The 23,284-nt window shown below is 33.5% G+C and overlaps 2 protein-coding genes across 4 annotated transcripts; one reads left to right on the top strand and one right to left on the bottom strand.

The window, feature by feature from the left end:
• The first annotated feature begins 4,110 nt into the window (after positions 1-4,110).
• Positions 4,111-13,252, top strand: LOC112529397 (trafficking protein particle complex subunit 4-like). Of its 2 annotated transcripts, none has more exons than XM_025140667.1 (4): positions 4,111-4,235; positions 7,203-7,316; positions 7,405-7,573; positions 12,654-13,252. In XM_025140667.1, the coding sequence occupies exons 2-4, from the start codon at positions 7,257-7,259 to the stop codon at positions 12,848-12,850; spliced, it is 426 nt and encodes a 141-aa protein (XP_024996435.1). In that variant the 5' UTR covers positions 4,111-4,235; positions 7,203-7,256; the 3' UTR covers positions 12,851-13,252. The 2 variants fall into 2 exon arrangements, with proteins under 2 accessions (XP_024996435.1, XP_024996436.1); XM_025140668.1 differs by lacking the exon at positions 4,111-4,235 and adding an exon at positions 4,390-4,430.
• A 61-nt stretch (positions 13,253-13,313) lies between these two features.
• On the bottom strand, positions 13,314-17,168 carry LOC112529395 (pentatricopeptide repeat-containing protein At5g01110). 2 transcript variants are annotated; one of them, XM_025140665.1, is made up of 2 exons: positions 14,907-17,168; positions 13,314-13,387 (listed from the first exon to the last, which is right to left on the bottom strand). In XM_025140665.1, exon 1 carries the CDS (start codon positions 17,089-17,091, stop codon positions 15,082-15,084), a length of 2,010 nt encoding a protein of 669 aa, XP_024996433.1. In that variant the 5' UTR covers positions 17,092-17,168; the 3' UTR covers positions 13,314-13,387; positions 14,907-15,081. The 2 variants fall into 2 exon arrangements, with proteins under 2 accessions (XP_024996433.1, XP_024996434.1); XM_025140666.1 differs by lacking the exon at positions 13,314-13,387 and adding an exon at positions 14,751-14,777 and having other exon boundaries at positions 14,944-17,168.
• Between the last annotated feature and the right edge of the window lie 6,116 nt (positions 17,169-23,284).

The following is a 23,284-nucleotide window of genomic DNA, read 5'->3' as shown; positions in this document are numbered from 1 at the left end:
ATTATCGTATGATACAAATATTATTTGCATACTATTGGTTGTTTATCATCATGTGACCTTTGATATTTTTTATTTTACAAAAATACGTATATATTTAAAATATGAATGAAATAAAAGTATTATTTCTATGCAATCTGTAGTTTAGGTGTTGTTTACTTAACGTTTATCGCGTAAGCGTTTATTGGCAAGAGTCACGAACTCTCGACCTCACGTACTTTATAAGATAACATTTATGGCATCAAACTGGATTGATGGTAAGAGTTTATCATTTGGTAAGCGCTTACCGAGTAATACTCACCACTCCCACTTACCCGGTAAGACTCTCAATCTTTCCTTCCCTCTTACCGGTAAGACTCGGTAACAGGGGCGGCCTTATCCTCTGGGGTACGGACGTACAATTGCCAGTGAAACCATAAAAATATAGGGTCTAGGTGTAAATTTTTTTAAGGTATACAATTTTGAAGCCAAAAGTTTTTTTTGGGGTGAAATCGTAAGATTCTTTTTTGAGTTGAAACCATAAATATTAAATTCTTTAGGAACTAGGAAGTTTAAATCTAAATCTATATCTATGTATATACTAGAAGGGTACTCGCACAATGCAGTGAGATTCATCTTGATTTTAATATTTCATTTTATTATTTATCTCAGTCGATGTTATAGTATGGTCTTATGTGATCTTGAAAAAACGATGATGTTTTTATTTTTGAATAAAATACAAATTTGAAGATATCATAAAATTTTGACAAAAATATGTCGATATTAATATCAAATTAACTATTTAAAATTCATATTTTTGTGTAATTTTTTAATTCAATTTTTTTATTAAAATTTAATTTGGGTTCAGTAACGAAGTAATTTATATTTGGTTTAATAACATAATTTTCTTATAAAGATAATAATTAATTATTTTGTTAGAACTCGATAATTATTCTAATTATATTCTAGATTTTTTATATTTTAAAATGAGATATTTATCCGCAGTTAGTTACATGAATTCAAACATGGAACTTTAATAAATTGTACTTATGCATAATTTACTTGTAATATTGAAAAATGAGATGTTTATCCTCTATTTGAGTATTTGTTTTTTATATAACTAAATCATGTTGTTCATATTGAATATGTATCATGAAAAATGCTTTATGTAAAGTGAAAGGAGCAATTTAACTGATGATTATGTTGTTTTACCAGATATTTAGTTAAATGTGCTCAATTTGTTGCAATTAACATATGTGATATGTTGAGTGGTGATACATATTGATAAAATCATAGAACGTGGGATGTTCATTGAAAGATGTCTAAAGTAAAGGACTGGGGGGAGCCTGGTTAGGCAGCTACTAGGCATGGGGACCGAGGGGCCAAGTACATACACAAATCTGGGAGGTTATATTGATGTATGTACACTGACTCGAGAGGTTAAATGACATGCCCAAGTTAGCCAACAGTGTAGATGAGCTGCTTTGTGCTCTCTCATCAACCGGCTATGGTGGGACTCCCCTACCTAGATCAATGATGGTGATAACACGGAAGTTGTTATTATGAGGGACCACCAGTGAGAATTATGACATGAGAAACCGATTTATTTATTGTTGGTTTGGTAAAAGTGATATATTAAACTGTATAATTATTATCATTCACTATATGGGAAATATGAATCAGTTTGATATTTTTTTTTTGATTTATCTAAATGTTTTTATGATGTAAAACTCTTGAACTTACCAGACGTAAAACCTGACTCGTTTTGTTTGTCGACGTGTATTCCAGGACACGATCGGGGGGTGCGAGGATAAGTGTTTTCACTGTGGAGAATCATAACACATTTGGTCAGGATTGCCCAAAAATGAAGAATGTCAAGAAGGGGAAAATGGCAGGTACTTTGCAAAAGAAAGAGACTCAGGTGTCGGGTTAGAGCATTTCATATGACGACAGAATAATATCGAGATGTAGTCGATGTAGTGACGAGTATGTTCTTAATCAACTCCAAACCTGCCCGCGTGTTATTTGATTCAAGAGCCAATCAGTCATTTGTTTCCATAATATCTTGTAAGCGGTTTGATGTGACGGTTAGCATATTATCAGCAGCATTAGTGGTAGAGACAACTAATAGAGGGAAAGTGTTGGTACGTGAAGCTTATGATAGTTGAACAATTGAAATCGAAGGTATTTTATTTCCAATTTTCTTGTTACCTGTGAAGATAGGAGGGTCTGATGTACATGTGCAAAATGAAAAATTAAGATATTGAAAGTAAGTTCTAAAAATAATCATTATGTATTTATGTTATTTAATAATATGATTAAATCAAAAAATATTCCATATTGGGATCATTTTGAAGGTATTGATGAGACGATTATAATCGTATAATTTGTAAAGAAAAAAAGTATTTTTAATGTATCATAATCCTCTTGGTTAGTTTAGTAATTCTTGAAAAAATGAATATTTTGTTAAAATATCAGGTATATTTTAGCTATTTTGGTGAAAGTATCACATGTTTTGACACTACTCTCTTTGGATCTGAATAATGCCATTAAGAGGGTGTGTTTGTTTATACTGAATGATGCCAATAAGAGGAAAATATCTGATTCTATCAGACATTATGTTATTTGTCTGATTCTAATTCCTACGGGACTGAAGATCCAAGTAGAGACAATATTGTTTTTACGAATCTATCTTGCACTCTTTTAGTGGACTTTCGTAGTTCCCCATCCTTTTCCTTTGAGGTTCTCCTTCGAATTGTTGTTGCTTCTGTGGGTTTTTACTGTCTTTCGATCCATGATGTTTGCTACTGTTTCCAACTCACTGAGCCATTTGCGAACTGTTGGTCATTTTGATTACAAATGGAGGATGGTTTGGATGTGTCTTCAAGTTGCAGTGGTTGGTATTTGTGGGAATTTTTTGTTTTGATGAACTCCTTAAATCTGATTTGTTAAATCTGTGTTGGAGTCTCTATTGGTTGCTTTTGTTGGAGGTTAATCTGATGACTTTCCTTGAAGACGTTATGCCCAATGCCTATATCTCAATCCCAAAGCTGTTGGTTTTGTTCAAATTGGTGATTCTGGAAGGAATTTTTGATGTCTTGATGCTTATATCTCGAAATGGTGAATTTATCAGAACTTCAACTAGCATCGGTTTATTGTGATTTTGGAAGGAAATTTTTTTTTATGTAAACATAAGGTCAAATCGAGGGAGGCGGGAAAGAAGAGAAGGATGCAACAACGCATTGTGTTTGAACTTCTACTTCATGTAAGGTTTTGTTAGGTGAAAACTTAAAACAACTGTTGTTATCTTTGTTTGGGTTGATATGATATCATATGTTGTTTTGGACCAATAATTATTTTCTATTTTCATTCGGAAATTTCATTCAGAGTTTTTGTCAAACATTAATTTTCATTTGACACAAGAGTGAGGGTAAAATGGTAATTTTACATCATTCGGACTGTTAATTCCGAACAGTTTCAAAACAATCATTTTCTATCAAACACTATAGACTCTTAATCATTCTGCAATAAATAATAACGAAGCTGTTGAGGGCTGTTTGGTAAAAGATTCCAAAAAAAAAAAAAACATCAGGGGTGTTTGGGATTGCTTATTTAAAACAACTTATGTTTTTTTTGTAAAAGTGTTTATCAAGTTATGTGGTAAACCGGAGTTTTGTAAAAAAATGTTTGGATTAGCTTATAACGGTACCAAAAAGCAATAAGGTGATAAGTTGTTTTTTTAGTGTTTGACAAATTTTGCTTATATATGTAAAATGACCAAAAGTGACGGTCTTCCATATTATTGACTCATGAGTGTGTTTGAGATTGTTTATTAACTTATTTGATTTTTTAACATGTAAAAATTTATTTTTTATCATTTATAATAATATTTTGACAAAAATTTATATCAATAAGATTAATAATTTATATCAATAAGATTAATAATTAACAAACATTAATAAAACAGAGTTAAAATTATAAACTGGTAATAAGTAATTTTTCATAAATTTGAAAGAATTAACTTATCAAAAACTGCTTATTACCGATATAAACAATTTTATTTTTCATCATCCAAATACGGCTCATACCAGACTGAAATAAATAAAAAAAAAACCTTAAATAAGCAATCCAAACATCCCCGAATGGTTCTTCTAACACATGCTACCCTGCCCATATGATTCAGAAGCGTCCTTTTTGGAGGTTGCTCTGATCTCTTTACACCTCGCTACTGTCGCTCTGATCTCTTCTGTTAATCGCAGGTATGTGAAACCCTTATCTATTTCTAGGTTTAAGACAATGATTTATGTGCTTTTGAAACAATGATTTCTATGTTGATGGATCTTTATTCTGTTAATTGTGTTTGGGCGTGATTTCTTTTGGGTTTTCTGAAATCTGCAGATTTCCGTTCAACATCTCTCATCTTCGATTTTTATCACCCCCGTCTTCCTATCTTGGTTTGTGAATACCCCCATTGGGTTCCTGTATTTTTTAGTCATAAGCATTTGAACACCAAGTGCTTGATAAAAGTTTCCAATGAGAAAATATTCAAGTTATAAACTAATTTTCTATACGTAGTTTACCACAGATGGCTGTCTTGTGGATCATTGATAGTTCAAATTATATGTGGAGTAATACATTATTCAGTTTTATTGAGTTTGGTATTGTTCATTGAGATTTTTCAATATAGCATTATGCCTCCATATAATTTTCTGGACAGCAGATGTTGGCTGCTGTTTGCACACCATCTACTCAATCTTTTGGTGTATAATTAGATGATGAATGTATAGCTTGCAATGTGGTTTGAGTTGTTAACTTGATGCTTGTTTTTAAATTTTAAAAATGCATGCTTTTATGGTTCAAAAGAAGAGCAACTTAGCATGTTAACATTGCAAGTCTTGTGGGAAGAATTCCTTGAATGAACCTGCAAGTGCTAGAGGTATAGCTTGCAATGTGGTTTGAGTTGCTGACTTTGGATGTTTCGTTTTAGATCAGTCCATTTTATGATCGTTCTAACTGAATACGGCTTTGGTGATAGATGCAGATGTTTATAGTTGGGTAGAAGTTTGCATGTTGTTATGTTGTGTTCGAAATGCTAGATTGAAGTACTTGTTGTTGCTATAAGTAGAAGTACTAGAGTTATAATGGTTTATAATTCTATTCTCGCACATCAAAACAGAGGTTGAATATATTCTTTTCTAGGCTTTTTTTTGCTGTAGTTCTTGTTTCCTGCCTGGTCTTCAAAAATCTCACCATGTCACCTTATTGGCAAAATACTTGGCCTTAGACCCCCCATTGATGCTAGTACAAGTACTTTGTAGTTTGTAGATGTTTAATTCAGGATCATAGAATTTTCTTAAATGCTGAGGATTTCTGAAATTTCTGATATATCTTGGCAAATAGATGTACGTCTGCTTAAAGGGCTTGGTGATATGTTCCATTAGGTGGATTCAGGATTTGGTTTATGCTCAATGATCTGGTAGTGTAACCATGTTCAATCTGTTGGGTTGATTTGGTTTATGTACATGGTTGATGTTTTGATTTTTAAGCTTGCCAACAGCCACACACTCAATTCTCATATTTTTTCTTTTTTTTGATTAACCTGGATATCCAACCTGCAATGCGAGCCGACTAATCCCAGGACGACCACCCGCTTGGATGGCAGTCCAGCATCCAATAAGACTGAACCGATCCAATCCAATGACCATCCAATTTCCCATCCAATTATCATCCAATTAATATCTAATTAATAACTATATATAATTATTAACATTTTTCAATATCTTTTTAGTTGATATTTATGTACATTGTTTTTTAATAACTTAAGAAAATATATGAATAATTGGTTGAAATAGTGGATTAATTGGTTGAATATTGGATCAAATGATTGAAAGAATCCAATCCAAACGAATGGATAACCAATAGTTACATGATGTAACTTACATCCAATGGATGGAACCGATCTGATCCAATCATCCATTGGATTTGGATCAGATCGGATGTCGAATCTTAATCGGATTGGATTGGATGCCAAAATTCAACATCCAATGGATGATTGGATCGGATCGGATCCACCTAAATCCATTGGATTTCAACCGATGAACACCCCTAATAATGTTCTTTAATTTTTATGTAGCCATGTTTAATGATTTAATAGGTTCATTTGGTTTATGTTATGTTTGTTTGAACTCAAGATTTTAAGAAGTGGAATTGGGACTCGAGGCGTTTTCCTTCCACCCCTGAGGCGTAAAACAAATAAAATTCATAAATATTAATAGTAAGCAAAACACAATTCCATACCAAACTGTAAACGTCATAGATTCATAAAATACAAGTTATACGTCTAAAAACATATCCATCTACAACTTATAGTTCCCTGTAGCATGATCAAGTTGTATAGCTCCACAATCGTATCCATAATCACTATCACTTTCATCTTCCAAATCCACAGAAAACATAAAAATAATACAGAAAACAGAAAATAAAAATAATATAGAAAACAGAAAATAAAAATAATATAGTAAAACAGAAAATATACAAAAAAACTTACATAACACATAATACATATAGAAAATACATTATACATGATATAGACTGAAATATATATAATATAATATAATAATATAATATAATACATTATACATAAACTAAAAATATGGATACAAACTAAAAAGAACTTACTTTTTGGGTTGGCCTTGGAGATGAATATCTTCTTGAGAGAGGAAAAAATGTTGTTTGGAGAGGCGTGCGCCTCATAAACGGCTCATGCCTCAACGCCTCAAGGCACCGCCTCACTAATTGAGGCTTAAGCCTCATCCAGGTACCATGAGGCGCCGCCTCATGAGCAGTTTTGGACCGCCTCGCCTCGAGGCGTATGCCTCAAACGATTTTGAAAAAACCATGTTTGAATTAATATGATATGTTGTTTCGAACGAGTAATATTGTCTTTGTAGTTTATATTTGCATTGTGATATAAAGTAATTTAATATTTTTCTGTAATTGTTTAAATCAGAACACTTACAAACAGTTATATTCCATTCAACACTAAATAATACCAGGGTTAAAATGGTAATTTTATGTCGTTCATTGGTCCATTCAGAACACTTACCAAACAGTCATTTTTCATTTGGCACTAAATTATACATAGCATCTTAATCATTCTGACCACCTACTCATTTTGCACCAAATCATTCAACAAAGCAATCCCTTAATTGTGTCCGCATCTACAGGTTCTTGCCGCTTGCGTCTTTGAAGTTCTGTACTACTTGGAGTTTTGCACAAGGATGGCTGCAATTTACAGTCTTTATATCATTAACAAATCAGGGGGTCTCATCTTCTACAAGGTAAAAACCTGAATCCCAGATGCATTTTTAAAAAAAAATATCATTTTCCACTTCAGAGTTTGTTTTAATGAACAAATAATGGGAATAGGATTATGGGTTAGCAGGAAGAATGGATACGAATGATAGTTTGAGATTGGCAAGTTTGTGGCACTCGATGCACGCCATCTCTCAGCAATTGTCCCCTATTTCTGGCTGCTCTGGTATCGAACTCCTTGAAGCTGACACATTTGATCTCCATTGCTTTCAATCTCTTACTGGTATGTTGTTAATTCATATTTATTTGGTGAATTTAAGCTATTTGATGATGGAAGAGGATATGAAACCATGTTATGTTGTTATTTACTCCCTTCCTGTAGAATATTATTGAGCTAAAAGTTTGGCTACAAGCATAGAAAAAAGTTACCTTTCATCCTACAAATTTATATGAACTTCGAACCTTTTGATGAATACTTTCTATATAGGTTAAATACTATACAAATACCGTATGATGTTAACTTTCCCTCAAGAGTATTAGTTCTAATATTAGGAAACTTGTGCTTTTTGTTCTTTCAAAATGGAGAGAATTCAGTGTTTCATTGGGTTTTGGTATGTAGCTGAAACGTTTGTATTGATTCCTGTGTCACACTAGGGTGTTGATCACACCAATAATCACCCCTTTACATGGATAATCATGGTACAAATAAATTACATTCCACATGTGAAATAGTCACACCATTTTTAAGTACTTACTCAGTTGCTCAATTTTAATGGGTAAAATGGTTTGTTCAAAAAAATATATCCCCTTCCTCATCTCAAATTAGCACATATATATATATATATATAGAGAGAGAGAGAGACAGAGGGAGGTTCAAACAAGAACAGTAACCAAATAAAAGAACACGAAAATGGCCAAATCACGTGCAAAATCACAGGTTGGTTTACACTAACAATCAATGCTACGGTGTGCGGGCGACATGGCCTGTGATGTCAGGTCGCAGCCAAAGTTGCATGAATTACGTGTGATTTTACATGTGATTTTAGTGTAAAATCACATGTGATAACCGTTTCTTATTCTCTTATTTGGTTATTGTTTTCGTATGAACCTGATGCGCTCTCTCTCTCTCTCTATGTGTGTGTGTGTGTATATATATATATATATATATATATATATATAAATTAGCCCTAGTGTTGCATCCATTGTTCTTTCACCGCTCACTCTTCTTCCTGACTTCTTCACTATCCTTCTTTCCTCACTCTCTTTCCCATATTACACCATAGTAATGCTAAGCACAAAGTATGGGTTGTTGTGATAGGTTGTAATCATGACATAGAAAAATTACTTAAGAGTATCATAAATGCTAAGATCTTGCCAGATGCCATTTTTGGGGAAGAAATATGGAGAGAGATGAAATAATGATTTGATGGGGAAATACTCTATTTTGGATGCATAGATAAGATGCCATGGTTGTAGATGAACTCACCCACAGTTGGAAGAGGCATTTAGGAATGAATTTGTGCTTGCTTGTTTACGCTTCGTAGGAACATTTTGAGTAGGAAAATGTCAGAAATACACTTGTTTCCTCAACATAAATAAGGGCATGGATCTTGAGATGTTCATTTGTTTTGGGCCTTTGATCATTGGGATTCATTCGTCTTCGTTTCATTGACATTAATTGTTTTCTCCGATCCATTCATTCCGTATTCTTCTTCCCCCCCCCTCCGCTTTCAATATGGAATTAGTTGAGACAAAGAAAGTGAACAAAAATGAGGAAGAGGAGCAAAATTTGGAAGAAGGTGACAGTGAGAGACAAAAGATATGAAGAACATGTGTAGTGAGGAGAAGAGAGAACTTTGTGTATACTTAACTATAAATTTATCCCACCCTACAATCAGTCGGTGTGTGTGAGCTTCGCTCCTTATAGCTATAGCTCTACACCCCCGCCGGCCATTTTCTTTCCTCTACCATATCCATTGATGGGATTTTCTAAAACTAATTTGGAAGTCCAAGGTAGGAGGGAAAACTAATTTAGAATATTCTAACTACTTAAATGCTTGTTGTATTTAATTTCAGCTTCTATACCCTAGTAACTTATCTCAATATACTTGAGCTTTTGGTTTAATTTATGGCATCCTGACATTGACTGATGTTTAAATCGATCGTGCTATTGATCATTGTTTTGATATTTAACAAGGTTTTATATCATTATATATTTTCTTAGCCCTTAAACTAGGCTGTTACAAATCTCTCCCCCCCATCAAAAGATCCTGTCCTCGTAATCTATTCCCACAAAAAGAGATAGGAAAACTTCATTCTTATCTCCTTGAACCGATCCCATGTCATGGATGTAGTCTCCACTGTACCATTACCAAATTCCACCAAGTCAATGTATCCTCCTGTAGTAAGTTGAATACCTTATAACTTTTGAGTTTTGGAACATTGGTATGTCTTGAAGCTATTCTCTATTCCATTCAACCATCCCATAGCTTTATGAAGTTCAACTTCTCCTTTGTATGTTGCAGGTTTTGGTACTGGGAAAGTTTTATAGTTAACTTCAATTGAAAGTACATTGTTTGCTTCTACACCCATATCTTGTCCTTTATGGGTATTCATTAATTGAGCTTGGTTTCTCTTTATTTATTATTATTATGGCGGGTAAAACATTTTAAAGAAAGTGTTTCCATATCCTGTTTTCTGTTTATGTTCTTAGCCCTTCAATTGTCATTCATCGTATCGGGTTCTATCCGACTCGTTTTAGCTTGATTTGATCCTTTACCCTTGATAAATTTGACGAATTTGGAAGGTCATTCTATTGAAATTCATATATGAATATGCTTTTTAGAATCTTTTCAACATACTATGGTGTTTTAGAATTTATGTAATATTTTGACACACTTCTAATTTGTTCTCAACACTTCACGTTAGTTTTACTTTATTCAACACATAAGTTCACACACATACACACACACAATAGCATCCTTTGCATACTTCATTACATTAATTTACTTTTTGATTAACCTCAAGGTGTACATACCCCTTGTGTAATTATCTCAGAATCTACACGATTTCATATTTGGTTTCGACATTTGAAACCACTAAGCATTAGATAGGTGCATATGGATAGCTATTTGAGAATTATAAGTTATAACGAGTCCCTCTACTTATCTTTTCTTCTTTCCCAATTACATGCTTGTTTTTGTTGGGTTTTCTACTCCATCCTAGGGTTTTTGAGGCTTACGTATGCTTTACTAGTCATATATAGGCTTATAAAGATTGTACAATATGCTAGGAACCCAAAAAAAATCACAAAACCCGCTGCTGCCCCTGTGACATGTGCCCTTCAGCCCCGTCCCCTACTGACTTGCGTCTTCTGGCTCATCCCCTTCTGGTCCATCCCCTTCTGGCCATGACTTTGTGGCCCTGCGTACTTCTGGCCGGCAACCCTCTTGTTCGCTGCCTTCTGGCCACGCTTTCTGGCCCACGTCTTATCCTCTGTTTTTTCCCTTCCCATCTCCTTGCCTTAATTGCTATAGCACATAGGACTCTAAAACGACAGATTTCAAGACTCATTTGGTGCATATGCATCCCAATATACGTATTGCACTTGACTAACTTCCCATTGACGATACGTTTTTGCTATTGCAACCCCCTTCTAGATGCAGTCATTCACTTCCTCACTGAACATCTTAATTTGCAGCTTGATCCATCGGTTTTCAAATTCGTTCGTGTTTGAGTTTGAAATTTAATTCTTTTGTGTTTGAGTTTGAAAAGCTTGCAACATTCCCGACCAACTGTATCGGATCTTGTCCACTTTATGCACACGTGGACTCATGGTTTTAAAACGCGTTTGATAGAGTAGGTATCTGGTCCCTTATAAGGCAATCTTTGTTCCCCTTTCCGACCGATATGGGATGTCACAATTATATATCACATAATATCCTCTTGTTATTCCTCCTCTGTCTGAGATTATCCATTGACTAGTAGCTTGAGTAAGAAATTATCAAGCCATCATCATTAGCTTGAGATTATCCTCTTGTTATTCCTCCTCCGTCTGAGATTATGCATTTTCAGTTGTTAATTATTATGCTTGTACCTATCGCATCTCTCGATAGCCACCCTTTTTGCTTCTATTGTCTTGCAAGGTGCAGCCAAGCCCTAGAGTGCCTATTACTCTCCCAACCAAAAACACAATGATAAAACTATACTAAGTATCTTTCTAAAGGAACATATTGAACATAACGGTAAGTTTAAAAAACTTCAGAAACCCTGTATATTTGAGGCATTTGTTTTAGACTTTATAGTTATTATTGTCATTACGTTTGCTAAGGGGCCGTTTACCTAAACACTTACCCGGTAAGCACTTACGGGTAAAATTTCAACACAATTGTTTACTTACTAGGTAAGATTTTATTCACTAAAACGAATCGTATGCAACAATTTATCCCGGTAAGCGCTAACCATGGTAAGAGTCCTCGTCCTCACTTACCGGGTAAGACTCTCAATTCTTGTCTTCGCTCTTACCGGGTAAGATTTTTAGTTCTTGCATATGCATCCGGTAAAGTAAAGTGACTTGGTAAGCGCCTACTCGGGTAAGCGTTTGGTAAACGGCACCTAAGACTAATTAAATTCTTTGCTTTATGAGAATTTTATGTTTTTTTATTTATGCTCCACCTGCTGCCTTCACTAGTTTGTAATGCTATGCACTGTTTGTTAGCCGCTTAATGAGCTTAATGGGACTCGCAACTTATTCGGTCAGCTATACATGACTGGCTTAGTGCCATAGAAAGTGACTTATTCAACAAGTATTTAGGATGAAACTTTATGGAGAAAGCCAAGATTTCCCAAACCTGCCTCTCCAAATTAAAAAACATGCTCCTTCCATCTATGAAAAATCCCCTCCCAAACAAAAACCTTCCCCGTCTAAAGACAGATTAATCTACAAAGCAGCTTTATTCATATAGTACTTAATGCAAAACCAACCAAACAACCCCTGAACCTTCTTCAATGATAACCCGATACACCGAGATACGTAAACCTAATAATTTTTCTTCCAACAACCCCAGATGGCTCTTTAAGAAAATGCAGCTTCTTAACATGTGGGACCCTTTACGTATTTCCTGTTTTTACTGTATGCCAACCTTATTTTTACTGTTTAGTGTTCCTCCGGCTTTAGTAGTTTGTTTTATGGCACTATACTTGTTGCTTATTTGTAACTTTGCAGCTACTTAACCACCCTTTTTCCCAGTTATTAATTTTTGTTTTGCAAGCCAAGGGTCTTCACTCGTAATCCCTTGGGGTAGATGTAAGGTTTATGTGGGATATATTGGGTTCGTTTTGTTAATCATATCATATTTTGGCAGGGACGAAGTTTTTTGTGGTATCAGAACCTGGAACACAGCACATGGAGCATCTGTTGAAACATATTTATGAACTATACACAGATTATGTTTTGAAGAATCCATTTTATGAGATGGAAATGCCAATTCGGTGTGAGCTCTTTGATATCAACTTGTCGCAGGCAATACAGAAGGACCGTGTTGCGTATCTTGGCCGATGAATCAATGCAAACAAACCCATTAAAAACTTTTTAATTTCAGTTTGAACCGAAGAATGTCTGGTAAGTGGTGTTATTACTTTCCAAGTGAATTAGACAGACATGTTAGCAACCAACACAAGTAGCAGACCTTTTGGGATATAAATGATTGTAATTGTTGTTGCCTGTTCTAAGCAAAATCCTTTTCTTAAGCCAGGGTTTACAGGTACAAGTACATGATGCTAGCATGGGATTTAGTGGGTGTGTTTGTAAACTTGTATATGAGGTCTTCATAGACAGTCTCTTCACTCCTCTGGGTAGAGCTAAGGTAAGGTTTATGTACATCTTACCCTTTGTAGACCCTACTTCATGTTGATTGGATTATCAAAAATGTTGGATGATTGCCCGCATTAAATCATCATTTTCACTTGGCATGGTCATTTGATCGTATCTCTAGTTCTTGCCGCTTGATCTGGTTTGTGTTTATCAGACTCGAAAATTAGTCTTCCTTTCCTGATCACGCCTTTGATTGATCAACCAACATGGTAGAATTGTTGAAACCTGTTATAGACCAACATGTGTTTGTTTATATATAATCAGACACAAGATATGATTTCATCACACACAGTACAGTAGGTCTTGCAAAACCCAAATCGCCACAAAATCAAACCTCTAAAATCATGAAATTATAGCAGTATACTCGGTGTGGAGGTGGAGGTGGCGGCAGTGGTGCTGGTGGCGGACTGGCGGGGCTTTTGAAAGATGGTTCATAGCCCCAATTATAGATATTGAAACCCTGAGGGGTGGCTCAACTTGTAAGACCTTGGGTTTGCTCCCCAGAGTCCCACCGGTTCAAGTCCCTTTAGGGCTAATGGAAGGTTTGAACAACTGTTAACTTCATGACCCAATGGAATTAGTTGAGGTGAGAGCAAGCTGGCCTGGACCCACGGTTTCCAAAGTATAGGTACTGAATCCTTTTTCTATGATGGTTTGGACCACTAAACAGAAGCACAATGAGGCTTTGGTTTCAATTACATGTTTATTTGACATATTTAACAAATAAATAATGAGATAACCTACTTCTTTTATTGATTAGTTTTAGACTTGGATTTAGAATCACGTGAGACCAGCTTGTTTTCGTGAGACCCATGAGACCACCTTTTTACATTTGAGACTTCAGTGTTTTTGCTGTGAAGGTTCGACTTTTTTTAACCTTCACAGTGTTTTTGCTGTGAAGTTTCAAGTGTAAAAATGTGGTCTCACGGGTCTCACGAAAACATGCTAGTCTCATGTGAACCCAACCCTCTAATGTATATATATACATATACATACACATGAATCACATAATACATTCTACTGTCTAGGACAAAGATCATGTCTGCATACATGTTACCACCCCCCAAAAGACTCGGCTCCTATGGTTTGTTATGTACAACCGTATGTCATAAATTTTTAGACTTTCCAAATCCTAGTATCCAATCCTTGCAACATAGGATGCTAGAAACCCTAACTTTATATAAACACTACCAAAAAACGGGCTTAATGCACGAAATAAAAACCTACTTTTATAAATTTTCTTATTATAGCACGTACTTTCATATTATATTTCATCAGGGCATTGTACTTTAAAAAGTTGTTATGACAATGAGTAACCATTTGAAATGAATTACAAGTTACAAGGTTTCCATTCATAATCATCTTTTATCGGTTTAGCGTAGCAACCAAGTTTTCTCTGAAAACAATACATTTATATCAATCTTGAAGTTCGAGATTAAACCATCTACTTCCAGCCATCAGATGTTGACTCTAATTTAGAGACAAGAGTGGTGTCTGATTGGTTTGAGCTCGACTCCAAAGATCAAAAGTACCAGGAGGTCTCAGGTTCAAATCCAAGGAGAAATAAAAATCCCCTTATGACCACGGAGGTTCAAATGCGGTGACTCCGGACTATCTGCAAAGCAGGTGGTCCCCTAGGATTAGTCGGCTCGCATAGCAGGTTAGACATCCAGGTTAATAACAAAAAAGTAATGTCAATTTGAAGTTCAAATTTAGTTTTATCGGTCTCAAATTCAAAATGTACCTCTTTGTTGGGAATGGAAGGAGCATATGTTGCTTACCGCACATCAACTAATCGCCATGGTCCCTTGAACCCTAAACCATAAACCCTTGAAGTTAACAACAAAGCAAACCTCCGGTGGCCCTAACGGGACTCAAACCAGTGAACATCTGTTAAGCTATCCGAAAGGGTTTGTAAATTAGAATTTATCATCAGGGACGAAACCCCTGTGCAGCATTTGATCATGGTACCGAAATGCTTCCTTTAGGTTATCCTGTGAAACATGCCCATTTATCAACGATACGAATGTGGATCTATCGGGATTTAAACCCTTTTCGATCATTTTGTTGTACGTCCTATTAGCTTCATGCATTCGGCCCTGTTTACAAAACCCGTCAAGAATCACGTTATACGTAACAACATCCGGTAACATCCCTTGACTTTCCATCTTGTGGACCAAGTCGAAAGCTTTATCCATATCGTCTTCCATCAAATATCCATGAATAAGCGTATTATACGTAATCCTATCAGGTATAACATCGTTAGCAGCCAGTTTATCAAGAAACTTAGCTGCTTCTCTGGGTGATCCAGACCTGCAATAGCCCTTAACAATGGTGTTACCAGTCAAAATCGTGGGTTCGATGCCTTTTCCAATCATCTCATCCCATATCCGCAACGCCTCTACTACACGACCCATGCTGCAATACCCGTTAATTAGAATGCTGTACGTAATATGATTCGGAATCATACTTTTAGATATCATATCGTTCCACAACTCATTAGCTTTTTCCATATTGCCTTCCTTACAGAAACCATCAATCAACGTGTTGTATGTTACAACATCCGGTTTTTGATTCCTTTGAAGCATCGAGTGGAACAAAGTTAACGCTTTGTTCATGTCTCCTTCTTTGGAATACCCGTTGATAAGTGTCGTGAAAGTGTAAAAATCCGGATATACGCCCCTTTCGACCATCTCGGAGAAAAGTCTGTCTGCTTCAAGAAGCATCTTGTTCTTGCAGAATCCGTTCAAAAGGGTATTGTACGTAACCACATCCAAAACGCATCCCTGATGCAACATTTCATCCCGAATCTTCATCGCCTCTGATATCACACCATGTCTACAAAAGCCGTTGATTAGAATCGTGTAGATAACATTATCCGGTACCAACCCAATGCTTTTCATATCGTTGAAGAAAGCTAGAGCCCGATCAAGATTTCCGTTTCTTGAAAACAACCCGATAAGCGAGCTATAAGTTACAAAATCGGGAACAAGATCGTTCTCCAACATTTCTCCAAAAATGGTTTCGGCTTCCGTAACTTTATGCTTTCGACAACACTCGACCAACAACGTGTTGTAACTAGCAGTATCAGGATTCAGCCCGATACGCACCATCTCTTTCAAAACCTCTTTCGCGTTTTCAAAACTCCCGTTCCTACAAACACCATTTAGAAAAGCATTGTACGTATATAATCCCGGTTCCATCCCTTTACTTCGCATATCGTTCATCATTTCAACAGCTTCATCAAGAAGCCCGACACGAGAATAACCATTGATCAACGTATTATACGTCACAGTATCCGGCAAAACGCCCTTCCGTTCGAATTCCGTTAACAACGCCTTCACTTTCGCAAACTTTCCCTCCTTACAAACCGCATTAACCATGATGTTCATCGTATACACATTAACTCGAATTCCACTCGAAACAATCTCATCATACACCTCAAATGCCAAATCAATCCAACCAGTTTTCACAATCCCACCAAGAACACCATTGCAGCCATTGACATGAACACAAATCCCCCTATTTCTAACCAATCTAAACACCTCCACACCTTCCCTTACCTTCCTAGCTTGCACATAAGTTCGAATCAGTAGATCGAAAACAGCAGGATTAGATCCACATTTCTCATATGTCGATAGTAAAGAATCAACAATCATACCTCGCGAGACGCCACTTTTTCGAACCATTCGAAGCAACAAAGCTTGAGCATCGGATAATCTTCGATTTCTGGTGAGTAGGTGAATCGCTGCACTCAACGAGATCGATGAATGCTTGAATTTGGGATGATTAGAGGCGATTGTATCGAGAAAGGTTTGACCTAATTGTGGATTATGACGACAACGATAGATGACATCGATGAACGAAGATGGGGTTAATTGAAAGAGATGATCGTTGGATGAATTGAGGTTACCCTGTTTTAATCGCATCAAGATCTTGTCGACTAAGAATGTTTGGATGTGTTGTGATTGGTGTGATGTTGAAGGGGTTTGGAAGGGTTTTAGGGCATATGTCGAAATAGGGTTTAGAAGAGAACTGGAAGCAGCCATTGTTGTTGCTGTTGGAGGGAGAAACCCTTGTCTTGCCGCCATTGAGTTCCGGTGGAAGCACATGGTCAATTGGGTGCGGTTTTATCCGATAAATCAGATTTATCAAAAGTCTTAAAAACTATTTTTAATGTATAAAGTATTATGTATTTATACACAAAGTCTTAAAAGTCTTAAAAATAACTCATAATATATTAAGTACTACTATTTTATGCATTTAATTTTAAAATCTCGTAATCTATAACTAAAATAACATATATTACAAGTTACCAATGCACATTATTACATTTTCTTTTCATGTTCCTAAGATATTTTTGACACATTTCACTCATGTCTTCACCATCTCATACCTCTATGTCTTCTCCCCATTCCCCAAAGTGAAATTCAAACTGATATTTACTATGAGTTACTAAAAGTTCTCTCATTCAATTGCTCTACAACTTTTGGTCTCGCTCTCGATCTATGATTCTTTGCTCTTTGTGTAAATTGAACACATTTGTGAAGTCGTTTAAATATGTTGGATTTTAAATATATTGGATTTTAAATTGTCATTTAATTAAGGATATTGTATAAGTTTTTAAAGCTTACAAACTTTAACCACAAAGGTGGTTCCCGATTAGTTTGAGTTTGAGATTCAAAGGTCAAGAGTACCAGAAGGTCTCATGTTTAAATCCAAAGAAGAATAAAAATCCCCTTGTGGTCACGGAGGTTCAAATGCGGTGACTTCAAACTACTCGCAAAGCAGGTGGTCGTCTTTGAATTAGTCGGCTCGCATAACAAGTTGGATATCTAAGTTAATAAAAAAAAACTTACAAACTTTTAGATCTACCATAAAATCAATTTCAAAATTACATTTGCTTATTTTAGGTGTTTTTTGACTTATTTCAGTCTGACACCGGTGATAAGCTAAATGCTAGTGTTTGGATGAGAAAAAATAAAACTGCTTATACCGATGCCAAATCGGTAATAAGCAGTTTTTGATAAGTTAATTATTCCCGACTTATGAAAAACTGTTTATTACTAGTTTAACATTTTAACCATATTTTATTAATGTTTGTTAATTATTAATTTTATTGATATAAATTTTTGTCAAATATATTATTATAAATGATGAAAAATAAATTTTTACATGTTAAAAAATCAAATAAGTTAATAACCAATCACAAACACTCTCATAAGTCAATAATATGAGAGACTGTCCTTTTTGGCCATTTTACATATATAAGCAAAATTTGTCAAACACTAAAAAACAACTTATCAACTTATTGCTTTTTGGTACCGCTATAAGCTAATCCAAACATTTTTTACAAAACTCCGGTTTGATACCATATAAGTTAATTAACACTTTTATAAAAAAAAACATAAGTTGTTTTAAATAAGCAAGCCGAAGCACTTAGCTTACATGTTCCCTGATTTCTCTCCACTCGTCATCATCCACCTTCACCCAACAAGAAACGGGATGGATGATCTCTTTCGAACCCCGCCTACTTCCTGCTACAGCTGGTTTATGCAGACGATGGTTTGTATACTATATAGCAGGTAACTTGCACATCTGGGCTAGCTCTTAACCGTTGGTTTATGCAGACAATGGTTTGTATTCTATAAGAGCGATGCAATGACAGAGCTTTGCAGCGAGGTAAGATCCGACCTCAATACATATGTATGCAGTGAACCAAGTCTAGGAGACCCCAAATGGCGCAACCAAGACAAATCAGTGGTTAATCACTTTGTAATTGATGTTGATTTGTTGTTCATATAAAAGTTGGCAACCAAGAAAACGGAATGTGATCTAACTCCCCGTAATATGTTTGCCATGTTACCCTCTCGACAAAGCCTCTATAAGGATCCTCCTCTCGTTTCGTTAACAGGTAAGCCACACACTTCTCGACATCACATTTTATTTGTACGTATAACTCTTGCAGATAATCTTCATCATCTAACATATTTTCCTTTCCTTTTGTTTGTATAGGTTTTCCGAAGAAATAGTAGAGTCAACCAAACACATATCAGTAAAACTAAACCAAACACATCTCGCATATCCCACTCGGAAGCAGAATCTGGGGATGAGACACCCAAATAGCGGACATATCAAAGCAAACTATAAAACAACAAGCCCTCTAATGCCATCAAATTTGAAATACATGTACCCGTAGCAAGTTTATGTAGATTAAGGGGTCGTTTACCTAAATGCTTACCTGGTAAGCGCTTACCTCAAGAGTCAACACTATAATTTATTTTATCAGGTGAGATTGTAGTACATCAAAACGTATCTTATCCAACAATTTACCTGGTAAGCGCTTACCCGGGTAAGACTCTCCATTCTTATCATCGCTCTTACCGGGTAAGATTCTTGCCCCTTGCCATGTTCATCCGGTAAGGAAATTTGGCCAGTAAGTACTTACTAGGTAAGCGTTTAGTAAACGGCCCCTAAGTTTGATGTCGTGGACACACAAGTTTCAAAATTGAAAATTTTAATAAGTGTCATGCAAAATTAGGACAAGATTTTGTGCATTTGTTACATGGTCTCTTTTTCGTTAACTATTTGAGTCCAAAACGTCAAAACGAATCATCAAAAAAAAAGAAGAACCAAACTCCTAAAACCGTCAAATATTTAAAAATCGGAATCAAAAATTAATTGAAATCAGACATTTTAGGCTCGGTTTTTATTGCACATTCATTTTGGAATAATCATGTCAATCATCCTATAGATTTAATGGTCTTAGAGTATCTCCAACAAATCTATATCTATACTATATTATAAAGCATTTGATAAAAACTTTTAAAAACCATTTTTTTATCCACGAAGTATTGTGTATTAATGCATATTACTTAAAATTTAAGATTACAAGTAATTGTGCGTAAGTACAACTTATTAAAGCTCCATTTTTGAATTCGTATAACTAACTGCTGATAAACAAATTCAAATACAGGATAAACCTCTTATTTTAAATATAAAAAATCTAAAATATAATTAGGATAATCCTTGAATTCTAACATAATCATTATTTTTTTTAAAAAATTGTTGTTAAACCAAAAATAACTTCATTTTGACCTAAATTAAAAAATTGAATTAAAAAATTTGTATAAAAAACGAGAAGTTTTAATTAGTTAATTTGATATTAATATTTATATACCTCTTCAAATTTATTTTTATTCAAAAGTAAAAAAATTATCCTTTTCAAAACCACATAAACTGTATTATATCAACAGAGACGAAAAATAAAACGAAACATTAAAATAAAAATATATCTGATGATATTACGCGAGTATCATTCTAGTTCTTTAAAATGGAGAACATGAGGATTTGGACAAATTCTTTCTTCAAAAGATTCATCATATTTTTCTCTAAAATGACGAATGGAAAATTTCTAAATTTGGAAAACTCTCATAAAGTAATTACCATTGGATAATTAAAATTTTATTATATTTTACCAATAAAAAACATTGAACTTAAATATTTAGTCGAGAGAAATAAATAAACTGTTGGAGTTGAATGCAATTTTTGTAAAGATTTCAAATTTTGATTCTTTATTTTGTAGAATTATGAAGAAACTGTCGAGAATCTCCAACATATTCCCTGTAATTTATCTGAATTAGGCATCTACAACAAATTGTCTAAAATGGAGAGTTTAAGGAATTTTGCTTCAACAGATTCTTCAAAATAGAAAAAAAGTAGGAGAGATGTGATGAAATTCTCCAAATTTGGATAACCCTTCAAAAAATGATTATTTAGGAAAGAAAAACTATTTTTTATTATTTTTACTAATGAGAAATTTTAAAATTAAATGTTTATGAGAGAGAAATAATATTTTATTAATTGTATATAATATTTTAATAATCTATATTATATTATAAAGCACTTGACAAAAACTCTTAAAAACTATTATTTATGTATGAAGTACTATTTATCAATGCATATTACTTAAATTTTAAAATTACAAGTAAACTGTGCGTAGATACAACTTATTAAACCTTCATTTTTGAATTCGTATAACTAACTGATGATAAACATAATCAAATGCAGAATAAACATAATCAAATATAGGATAAATATCTTATTTTAAATAAAAAATCTAAAATATAATTAGGATAATCATTGAGTTCTAACATAATTATTATCTTTATATAAATTATATTATTAAGTCAAAAATAAATTACTTCATTATCAGACCTAAATTAAATTATAATAAAAAGTTAAATTAAAGAAATTGTATTACAAAAAAGAACTTTTAAAAGTAAAAGTAATATCTTTCTCAAAACCACATAAACCGTATTATATTAACAGAGACAAATAATAAAACAAAATACTAACATGAAGATGTATCTCGCTGCATTGCACGAGTATCCTTCTAATATAATTAATATTGTAATCTTCAAAATAGAAAAGCTGTTAGAGATGAAAATAAATTTATTTGCAAATTTGGAATTTTAATTCTCTATTTTAGAGAATCTGTTGAGAATGGTCTTTGAGAACTAAAAGTCAATATATATTCAACTCTGACAAATTTTCTTTTAAAAAATTCTACATCAAATATATTATTACAATTTTCTTTAACTTGATCATCCCAATACATTTTTTAAAAACCTTTATATAAAAAATTAATAAATAAATATCACTGGTTTCATAAAAAAAAATGGAGAACACAATATTAAAGCATCTCCAACAGATTCTCAAAAATGGAGAAGTAAAAAGTCAAAATCTCCAAAAAAAATTACTTTCATCTCCAACAGATTCTCTATTTTGGAGATTACACTATCGAATATATTATTAAAATATTCAATACAACTCATAAAATACTATTTTTTTTTTACTTCTAAACATTTCCTTTCAAGCAATCTCATTGGTTGAATGAATAAAAAATCATTTATCTATACTATATTATAAAACATTTGACAAAAATTCTTAAAAACCATTTTTTTATGCACGAAGTACTGTTTATTGATGCATGTTACTTAAAATTCAAGATTATAAGTAAATTGTGCGTAAGTACAACTTATTAAAGCTCCATGTTTGAATTCGTGTAACTAACTGCGGATAAACATCTCATTTTAAAATATAAAAATCTAAAATATAATTAAGATAATTATTGAATTTTAACAAAATAGTTAATTATTATCTTTATAAAAAATTATGTTATTAAACTAAATATAAATTACTTTGTTATTGAAACTAGATTAAATTATAATAAAAAAGTTGAATTAAAAAATTACACAAAAAATGAGGAATTTGAAATAGTTAATTTGATACTAATATCGATATATTTTTGTCAAATTCTTATGATATCTTTAAATTTATATTTTCTTCAAAAATAAAAACAGTATCGCTTTTTCAAAATCACGTAAGACCATATTATAACATCAACCGAGATAAAGAATAAAACGAAATATTAAAATCAAAATATAACTCGCTGCATTCCACGATTACCCTTCTAGTATCTTATAAGAGCATCTCTAACAACTATGCTAAAACATAGAAAATGCTCCAACAACTATAGTATCTTGTATGCTAAAATAATGAAATGAAAAAGATTGCAAAAATCTCTAAATTTATTATATAAAAAAAATTAAATAAAAAGAAATAATATTTTATTAAATGGGCAAAATGCACAAAATAGCAATCTACTTTCATAAATTTCTTTATTATAGCATTGTACTTTCAGTTTTTCTTATTACARCAATGTACTTTCAAACTATTTTTTATTAAGACATTGTACTTTGAAAAACTTACCCATTATAGCATTAGGTAACCTTTTGTTTTAAATTTACCCATTATACTAGGTTTCCATGCCACCTCATTGTCCACGTAGGCTGTCCACATGTACTATAGTGATGTGATTTTCTTACTATATCATTATACTTTCAAAATTATTTTATTATAGCATCTACTAGTTCTTATTAAACACTGTATTTTTAATTTTAATATTTAGATATTTTACATGTTATTCAATAAATGTATTAAATGAATTAAAAAATTCTAAATTATTCATTAATATACCAATATCAATAAAACTAGTAGAACACAACTTATCTCGCTAACATTTTTAAAATATGTGTTTTTTGAAAAAAAAATAAGAAT

This window comes from Cynara cardunculus, assembly GCF_001531365.2.
Source record: "Cynara cardunculus var. scolymus isolate 2C chromosome LG 16, CcrdV1, whole genome shotgun sequence".
Classification (NCBI taxonomy): Eukaryota; Viridiplantae; Streptophyta; class Magnoliopsida; order Asterales; family Asteraceae; genus Cynara; species Cynara cardunculus.
This window is presented reverse-complemented; position numbering and strand designations above follow the sequence as displayed.

What these genes read in the sequence shown, in the direction of transcription:
- LOC112529397 (XM_025140667.1), top strand. Translation starts at nt 7,257, where the DNA reads ATGGCTGCAATTTACAGTCTTTATATCATTAACAAATCAGGGGGTCTC. An exon ending in GGGGTCTCATCTTCTACAAG is followed by an intron (nt 7,317 to 7,404) that starts GTAAAAACCTGA and finishes TAATGGGAATAG; the next exon opens with GATTATGGGTTAGCAGGAAG. An exon ending in TTGCTTTCAATCTCTTACTG is followed by an intron (nt 7,574 to 12,653) that starts GTATGTTGTTAA and finishes ATATTTTGGCAG; the next exon opens with GGACGAAGTTTTTTGTGGTA.
- LOC112529395 (XM_025140665.1), bottom strand. Translation starts at nt 17,091, where the DNA reads ATGCGATTAAAACAGGGTAACCTCAATTCATCCAACGATCATCTCTTT.